This window comes from Salmo salar, chromosome 07 (assembly GCF_965601325.2).
Source record: "Salmo salar chromosome 07, fSalSal1, whole genome shotgun sequence".
NCBI classification, from domain to species: Eukaryota; Metazoa; Chordata; class Actinopteri; order Salmoniformes; family Salmonidae; genus Salmo; species Salmo salar.
Window position 1 is genome coordinate 30,897,325 of NC_138297.1, and position 8,879 is coordinate 30,906,203.

At 44.5% G+C, this 8,879-nt stretch overlaps 1 protein-coding gene across 1 annotated transcript; it reads left to right on the plus strand.

Annotated features, from left to right (window-relative positions):
- The first annotated feature begins 928 nt into the window (after positions 1 to 928).
- Positions 929 to 8,780, plus strand: LOC106608947 (plasminogen activator inhibitor 1). Its single transcript, XM_014207192.3, has 8 exons — positions 929 to 1,081; positions 2,714 to 2,952; positions 5,530 to 5,754; positions 6,015 to 6,209; positions 6,569 to 6,868; positions 7,225 to 7,311; positions 7,574 to 7,657; positions 7,927 to 8,780. The coding sequence occupies exons 2-8, from the start codon at positions 2,715 to 2,717 to the stop codon at positions 7,962 to 7,964; spliced, it is 1,167 nt and encodes a 388-aa protein (XP_014062667.1). The 5' UTR covers positions 929 to 1,081; position 2,714; the 3' UTR covers positions 7,965 to 8,780.
- The last annotated feature ends 99 nt before the right edge of the window (positions 8,781 to 8,879 follow it).

Sequence of the window (8,879 nt, forward strand, 5' to 3'; positions counted from 1 at the left end):
TCACGGCAACTGGTTTGATACATTCACCTCTGAAGGTAAATAATGTAAGCACAAGGACTATGGACAGCTGGTGTGATGAACACACACACACACACACACACACACACACACACACACACACACCATGGAATGCTGGCAGCTACAGAAGCAAATTTGGAATTCTGATGTGTCAAATCTGTGTTTGTGTGTCACCCCTCTCTGACAGGAGAGAGAGAGGGAGAGAGATGAAGGGAGAGAGACAGGAAGAGAGAGAGAGAACTACATGGGAAGAGCGGGGATGGACGAGTAGACACAGTAGAGACAGGTAGAATTGGAACCACCTGACCTTTGCCAGACAATGGGAGCTCCAAACTCCCCTGAGTAAACAGCATGACTGAACTTACCCCCCCCCCCCCCCCCTCTCGCTCTCTCTCCCCAAGTGCAAAAAGAAACAAAGAGAAAAATGTGCCTGAGTCTGTGTGAGGTAGAGAGTGATAAAGAGGACATAAGTGAGTGTGTGTGTGCCAGATTGAGAAACAGAGAGAAAGCACCTCAATTGCTCATTCACACTAGAGTGCTGCATCATTTTTTCCCATCTCTCCCCTCTCCTTTGGGTGCTCCCCGAGGATGACGTTAACTGGAGCCCATGATTCAGTGTGTGTGTGTGTGTGTGTGTGTGTGTGTGTGTGTGTGTGTGTGTGTGTGTGTGTGTGTGTGTGTGTGTGTGTGTGTGTGTGTGTGTGTGTGTGTGTGTGTGTGTGTGTGTGTGTAACAGCCTCGCTAGGGAGTAGAAGCCTGTCCAGGCAGTAAGGGATGTCGACCTCATAGTCACAAGTAACTTCCTCTCTGCACATGTGTACAGGAACGGGGCCTAGAGGGAAGAGGGAGGGGCCTAGGGAGACATGCCGCTCGACAACGCTATATAAAGCAGTAGAACTATCACACACTCACTCACACTCAAATGATGCTTCTCTAATAACTCACAGGGAAAACACTGAAAGACTGAGCTATTACTATTCCAGCAACTCTCAAGCAACTCAAGAGCTACGTCAAGCTTATCTTTATCAAGTTCGTCTACATCTTTCAACACTTCAACTTCAAGGTAAGAGTGAGTTTATGATTATATTCTTTAGAGCAAATGTTAAAGTTCTTGGAAATATGCCCATAAGGCAAACTTAGTCTTGTTTTCCATTTGCTGTTATTATTATGAAACAAATCACCAAATGGATACATATATTGTCTGTGTGCGTCACTAAACAAACTCAGAGGTTGTAACAATTGCACTGCAAGTTGCATACAGACAACATGTTGTATGAGTCAATATTTGAACCCTGAACTTCTGGAGAAAAAAAAAAACACTGGATATTTTCAAATTCTACAACAGAAATGTGTGTTTAAAGATGTATGAACTCAAATGACCACTGCTGCACCAAAAGCCTTGAGGGCAAAATAAACCATTCTGTTTCAAATATGTTTTATTATGAAGCATTATGGTCCAAGTATATAATTAAACAGTCTGATTACATATATGAAAACAAATATAGGACAACAGACAAATGACAGTAGCATGCAAAGTTGCACCCCAATAAACACTTGTTCAATTCTGTTTCTCTTTCTCTCCCACACACTGTCTGTCTGTCTGTCTGTCTGTCTGTCTGTCTGTCTGTCTGTCTGTCTGTCTGTCTGTCTGTCTGTCTGTCTGTCTGTCTGTCTGTCTGTCTGTCTGTCTGTCTGTCTCTGTCTGTCTCTCTGTCTGTCTCTCTGTCTGTCTCTCTGTCTGTCTCTGTCTGTCTCTCTGTCTGTCTCTCTGTCTGTCTCTCTGTGTGTCACGCCAACATGTCCAAGGTTGGCACCTGGGTCTTGTCTCTTGTTTTGTCTCACCCATGTTTGTACCACAGTAAACCAATGCCAGGGTCACTGTGCCATGGTCTGTTTTCCATTGAGAACCAGGGTCGTATTCATTAGTAGACACCGTAGCAAAATGTTTTGCTACAGAAAACAAAGATGTTTTAAATTGGTCAATTTGCTGCATAGCCCCTCCCTGTTTGAGTCAGTTTTCTTCCATTTGCTGCCTGGTGAATATGACCATATAAACTATTTTGATTTTACTATCCTTCATCCAGAAGTGTGGTTACATACCTCTGTCTGTGATGTCTGTACTGGTCCGGTGGAATAGAAAATATCTTTGAAGGTTGCCCATCAACAAACAGATTTAGCTATAAACACACTGTGGAATGCTTCTTATAAGGGTTCTAAATTCTAATGGCTAGCAAGCAAAAACTGTGCCAAATAATTTATGCAACTGAGACCGAAACGGACCTTTGTATTTGTAGAGAACATACGATTTTAACAACTATGGTTTTAAGTAGCCCCTCAGCCAGTCTTGTATGTACCGCAGCAATGCATCTGACGGATCTCTTCATCTTTGATCTTTCTTTGATCCTTCTATCATTTCACTCATTTTTCTCCCCTGTCCTCTCCGATTTCCCTATATGCAATATTGTTGAATCTCTATAATTTAACAAATCTCTCTCTCCTCGCTTCCCTCTCTCCTAGAATTCTTTATCTTTGTTCTTGTTCAATCTTCCCCATCTCCCTACAATTCTTTACCTGTTTACAATGTTGTTAGATTCCTTTAACCCTCTCTCCTCCTCCTTTGCCCAGGATGCTTTGCCGTTAGATAATGTTGTTAGAGCTGTCTACCATTCCACTCATCCCTCCCTCCTCTCCCCAGGATGCTGTGCCTGTACGTGTGCTTCTTCCTCAGCCTCTCTGGAGCGGCCCTCTCTAACCTCCAGGAGAAACAGACAGACTTTGGGATGCGGGTCTTCTCCCATGTGGCCCAGACTTCCAGGGGCTCTAACTTGGCCTTCTCACCCTACGGCGTGGCCACCATCCTGGGCATGGCTCAGCTGGGCGCTAGGGGCAACACCCTGAAGACACTCAACGCCAAACTGGGCTTCTCTCTACAAGGTAAGGGTGGACTGTTTTGTAGACTCTTACCACAGCTGTTATGTATAATGACATTAAATCAAATCAAATAAAACTTAATTTGCCACATGCGCCGAATACAAGTGTAGACTTTACCATGGAAATGCTTACTTTCAAGCCCTTAACCAACAGTGCAGTTCAAGAATAAAATATTTACCAAGTAGGCTAAATAAAACGTAATAATAAAAAGTAACACAATAAGAATAACAATAATGAGGACATATACAGGGGGCACCGGTACCGAATCATTGTGCAGGGGTACAGGCTAGTTGAGGTAATCTTTACATGTAGGTGGGGAAGAAGTAACTATGCATAGGTAACAAACAAACAGCGAGTAGCAGCAGTGTACAAGAGGGGTGGGGGGGTGTCAATGTAAATTGTTCGGTGGCAAATTTTATGAATTGTTCGGCAGTCTTATGGCTTGGGGGTAGAAGCTGTTGAGGAGCCTTTTGGTCCTAGACTTGGCGCTCTGGTACCACTTGCCTTGTGGTGGCAGAGACAACAGTCTATAACTTGGGTGACTGGAGTCTCTGACAATTTTATGGGCTTTCCTCTGACACCGCCTATTATATAGGTCCTGGATGGCAGGAAGCTTGGCCGCAGTGATGTACTGGGCCGTTCGCACTACCCTCTGTAGCGCCTTACGGTCAGATGCCAAGCAGTTGCCATACCAGGCGATGATGCAACCGGTCAGGATGCTCTCAATGGTGCAGCTGTAGAACCTTTTGAGGATCTGGGGCCTCAGTCTCCTGAGGGGGAAAAGGTTTTGTCGTGCCCTCTTCACGACTGTCTTGGTATGTTTGGACCATGATAGGCCGTTGGTGATGTGGACACCAAGGAACTTGAAACTCTCGACCCGCTCCACTACAGCCCCATCAATGTTAATGGAGGCCTGTTCGTTCCGCTTTTTCCTGTAGTCCACGATCAGCTCCTTTGTCTCGCTCACGTTGAGGGAGAGGTTGTTGTCCTGGCACCACACTGCCAGCTCTCTAACCTCCTCCCTATAGGCCGTCTTATCGTTGTTGGTGATCAGGCCTACCACTGTTGTGTCGTTAGCAAACTTAATGATGGTGTTGGAGTCGTGTTTGGCCACGCAGTCATGGGTGAACAGGGAATACAGGAGGGGACTAAGTACACACCCCTGAGGGGCCCCAGTGTTAAGGATCAGCGTGGCAGACATTTTGTTGCCTACTCTTACCATCTGGGGGCGGCCCGTCAGTTGCAGAGGGAGGTGTTTAGTCCCAGAGTCCTTAGCTTATTGATGAGCTTCGTGGGCACTATGGTGTTGAACGCTGAGCTGTAGTCAATGAACAGCATTCTTACATAGGTGTTCCTTTTGTCCAGGTGAAAAAGGGCGGTGTGGAGTGCAATTGAGATTGCGTCATCTGTGGATCTGTTGGGGCGGTATGTGAATTGGAGTGGGTCTAGAGTGTCCGGGAGGATGCTGTTGATGTGAGCCATGGCCAGCCTTTCAAAGCACTTCATGGCTACCGACGTGAGTGCCATGGGGTGGTAATCATTTAGGCAGGTTACCTTCGCTTCCTTGGGCACAGGGACTATGGTGGTCTGCTTGAAACATGTAGGTATTACAGACTCGGTCAGGGAGAGGTTGAAAATGTCAGTGAAGACACTTGACAGTTGGTCCGTGCATGCTTTGAGTACACGTCCTCGTAATCCATCTGACCCAGCGGCTTTGTGAATGTTAACCTGTTTAAAGGTTTGGTCACATCGGCTACCGAGAGCGTTATCACACAGTCATCCAGAACAGCTGGTGCTCTCATGCATGCTTCAGTGTTGCTTGCCTTGAAGCGAGCATAAAAAGCATCGTCTGGTAGACTCGCGTCACTGGGCAGCTCGCGTCTGGGATTCCCTTTGTAGTCCATAATAGTTTTCAGGTCCTGCCACATCCAACGAGCATCAGAGCCGCTGTAGTAGGATTCAATCTTAATCCTGTATTGATCCTTTGCTTGTTTGATGGTTCGTCTGAGGGCATAGCGGGATTTCTTATAGGCGTCCGGATGAGTGTCCCGCTCCTTGAAAGTGTCAGCTCTAGCCTTTAGCTCGATGTGGATGTTGCCTGTAATCCATGGCTTCTGGTTGGGATATGTACGTACGGTCACTGTGGGGACGACGTCATAGATGCACCTTATTGATGAAGCCGATGACTGAGGTAGTATACTCCTCAATGCCATTGGATGAATCCCGGAACGTATTCCAGTCTGTGCTAGCAAAACAGTCCTGTTGTATAGCATCCGTGTCATCTCATGCAACTCCATAGGGTAGTTGCATGAGTTTTGCAAAGTGAGACAGATGGTAGACTTGGCCTTGTCTAAACAATGAGGCCTGGACAATAACATAACTCCAGGCTGACATAGTCAAAACAAAAAGAGCCATCCTAGCCGGCGACTAGCAACATCCACACTATCTCACCGTCTCTATATGCAATTGTGACTCATTCATTCTCTCATTCTTTCCATTCCACTTCTCCTCCTTCTCTTCCTCTCCAACCTTTTTTGTACTTTTAATCATAAATTAAAATCAATGATTCCTCTCCTCCAGAGCGAGGGATGTCACGTCAGCAGCGTCTGCTACAGCAGCACCTCTCCAGTGAGGAGGGAGTGGAGCTGGCCAGTGGCATCATGGTAGAGAAGAAGATGGCTCTGGAGAAAGGCTTCAGGAGGGGGCTGGGGAAAGCCTTCCAGGCCTCCCCTCACCAGTTGGACTTCTCCAGGCCAGACCAGGCCCTGGAATCCATCAATGCCTGGGTCTCTAACCACACCTCAGGTGAGATACAGTGGTATAGTATTGGCTTATACCTTCAATGTCATGCCCATCATCACATATTGCAAGTGTGCAATTTGTTAAAATAGATGAAGTTGTAGTAGATATAGCAACAACAATGCATACAACGCAACCAGTGACAGACAGAGAGGATACAAGTTGCTTGTTTTCTCCAGAAAATCTAATTCTATGTGGGATTAGACAGATTTATAATCTAAACAAACCTCCCTATCACTCTCTTTCCTCTCTTCTCTCTGCTCCAGGTACCATCCCTTCGTTCCTGTCGTCCGGTGCTCTGACCGATGAGACTCGCATGGTCCTACTGAACGCTCTGCACTTCCAGGGGTTATGGAAGGTGCCCTTTGACCCCAAGATGACGGAGGAGAGGCTGTTCCATTGTGCCAACGGCAGCTCTGTGCCCGTACCTATGATGAGGCTCACACACCGCTTCAACTACGGTGGGTACCTTAAGATGTTTTTCAAGTGTAGAATTTTCCCATGAGACATTTTTACATCCCCTTGACATGAATACATCCTCTCTTCTCTTTAAATACTGTAGAAGTTAACTTAGAATACCATTTTGGGCAGAATCCTAACATGAGATCTGTAAATGTAACTCAAGTTTTCATGTCTTTCATCGATATTATTTACACCCATTTAGTTAGGACTCGGTCCTTACGGCATGCATTCTTCAACAGTGATTCAAACGAGTCCGCCCCAGCCCAGCAGCCAGTGTTTAAAACAGTCATGACTACAAGTACTACCTCCACCAATCAAACTGAAACTAATCGAACCTCTCCTCTCTTCTCCTCTACAGGTGAGTTCGTGACCCCCGACGGTGTGGACTATGATGTCATCGAGGTTCCGTACGAGGGAGAGTCCCTGAGCATGCTGCTGGTCACCCCCTTCGAGTCCGAGAAGCCAGTGAGCGTGCTCAGTAGCGAGCTGACCACCCAACGCCTGCAGCAGTGGAGAGAGGAGCTGAGGAGCGTCAAGCGTCAACTGGCTCTGCCCAGGTTTACCCTGGACACTGAGGTGGATCTGAAGTCTACACTGACCAGGATGGGGTTGGGGGACATGTTCAACCTGGCCAAAGCAGACTTCACTCGCATCACCAGTGAGTACCCTACCATTCATCACTTAGTAATTGGTGTCTGAAGTGGCACCCTATTCTTTATATAGTGCACTACCTTTGACCAGGGCCCAGGCCTCTGGTCAAATGTAGGGCACTATGTAGGGAATAGGATTGGCTCTGTTGCAATATCCACACTACTAGCATTTCACTTTAGAATGAAGGAATGTATTGGGCATACATTCTGTGGTATGAAAGTATGGACATTGGAAAGTGACAGACTTGGTCCTTTCCTTACTTCCATATGATCAGTTTGTGTGTTTAGCAAATACAGAATACTACATGTTTCTCATTATTCTTAGACAGCTAATCTAAACTCCCTCTCTTTATTTCTCTGCCAGCTGAGGAAAGGCTGTGTGTGTCCAAGGTTCTGCAGAAAGTCAAGATTGAGGTGAACGAGAAGGGAACCAAGGGATCAGCTGCCACAGGTACATTACAAGACCAATACTTATTCCTGATGATTTAACCAATAGTATAAATAAGTGTTTGACTGTTTTGACTTGTCTTTTATACAGATGTACATAAAGACAATACATTTATGATGAATTGATGATAGTATAGGCTACAGAGTTGTGTTTTGACAGTGCTTGTTATACGGATGTACATAACAATAATTCATTGATGTTAAAGTGATGTTACTGTACAGAGTTGTGTTTTGACTGTATTGTCTCCTCTCTTTGCCCCTTACAGCTGCCATTATGTTCTCTCGTATGGCTGTAGAGGAGATCACCCTGGACAGGCCCTTCCTTTTCCTCATCCAACACAAGCCCACAGGTGAGTTTCCTCTAATGTGCCTACACCACCATCTATGTTAAAAACAACATCATGTTAGCCTTGGTCGCAAATCACCACAAGTCTAGCTAGCTGTGCCCTTTTTATATAAGTGCATACACTTTCAAGTAGGTTCAGGGGAAGTCCCGCTATTTTGTCCCTGCATATACTGTATGATCTTGTATGGAATTCTCTTTGTCCCTCAGACACTTTGACATACTTCCTACCTTGTTCGTCCTCTAATATAAAATATGTTTGTTTTCCCCTCCTAGGTGCTGTACTGTTCATGGGTCAAGTCAACCAACCCTAGCAACACTAACAGACCAATATACCAGAGAGGAAGAAGCAAAGCGAGAGGAATAACAGCCCAAAATCTGTCTTCTCCAGCGAGGAGTTTTTGTATGGAGGTCAATGAGAGTGTCAAATTTGGTTAACAAAAAATGAATTGCTTATTTTCTACATGTTGCTTATTTTATCTAATACATGTTTCTTAATGATTAGGTGGTTACGAGTGTATTGATATAAATATGATAGACAACATCCCGGCAACTTTAAGAAAAAACACTTTATATCGGAGTTGTGACTGTTTTTCACATGCATATCTGCCCTCCCATTGGCTAGCTAGAATGGTCCCACCTGATCTTGCCTCCTCGCGACTGCCTTCCATTTTTGAAGAGATTTATTTGAGTATCTGGTCAATATAATGGATAATCTGTGCTGATATACAACGACCATGAACATTCCTTTCATTCTATTGACAGGGACACCTGTCAATCAACTTGCTACTGAAACTGACCATGAATAGTTAAATCTATGACCTGGACAATAACTGTAACTTAAATTATCCTTAATCTGTATATTACCAAATTGGCAAAATGCATATATTTTGATAAGTGAAAGTTTATATATCTATTATTTGCGCTGATGGGATGTTTTTTTATTTGTGAGCAATGGGTATGGTTGTTAATGCCTGATATTGATATGAAGGGAAAATTATTGAATGGGTAAGATGTATTTTTATTTTGCTGTTGAATTTTATTGTCTGTAATGCTCTGTTTGTTGCGACAAGTCGTATTTTTGCAGTATTTATATATTTATTAAAATGAAACCTTTTTTAAAAACCTGACATGTTGTCGACTACAATTTATTAGTTTTGACCTCTGGTATTGATAACATGAATAGTGACTTAGAAAAGCAATAATTTACTGGTTGGACTAGTTGGATC

Coding starts and splice junctions, on each gene's coding strand:
- LOC106608947 (XM_014207192.3), top strand. CDS start 2,715: ATGCTGTGCCTGTACGTGTGCTTCTTCCTCAGCCTCTCTGGAGCGGCC. Junction 2,953..5,529: donor ACTGGGCTTCTCTCTACAAG/GTAAGGGTGGAC, acceptor CCTCTCCTCCAG/AGCGAGGGATGTCACGTCAG. Junction 6,210..6,568: donor CACACACCGCTTCAACTACG/GTGGGTACCTTA, acceptor TCTCCTCTACAG/GTGAGTTCGTGACCCCCGAC.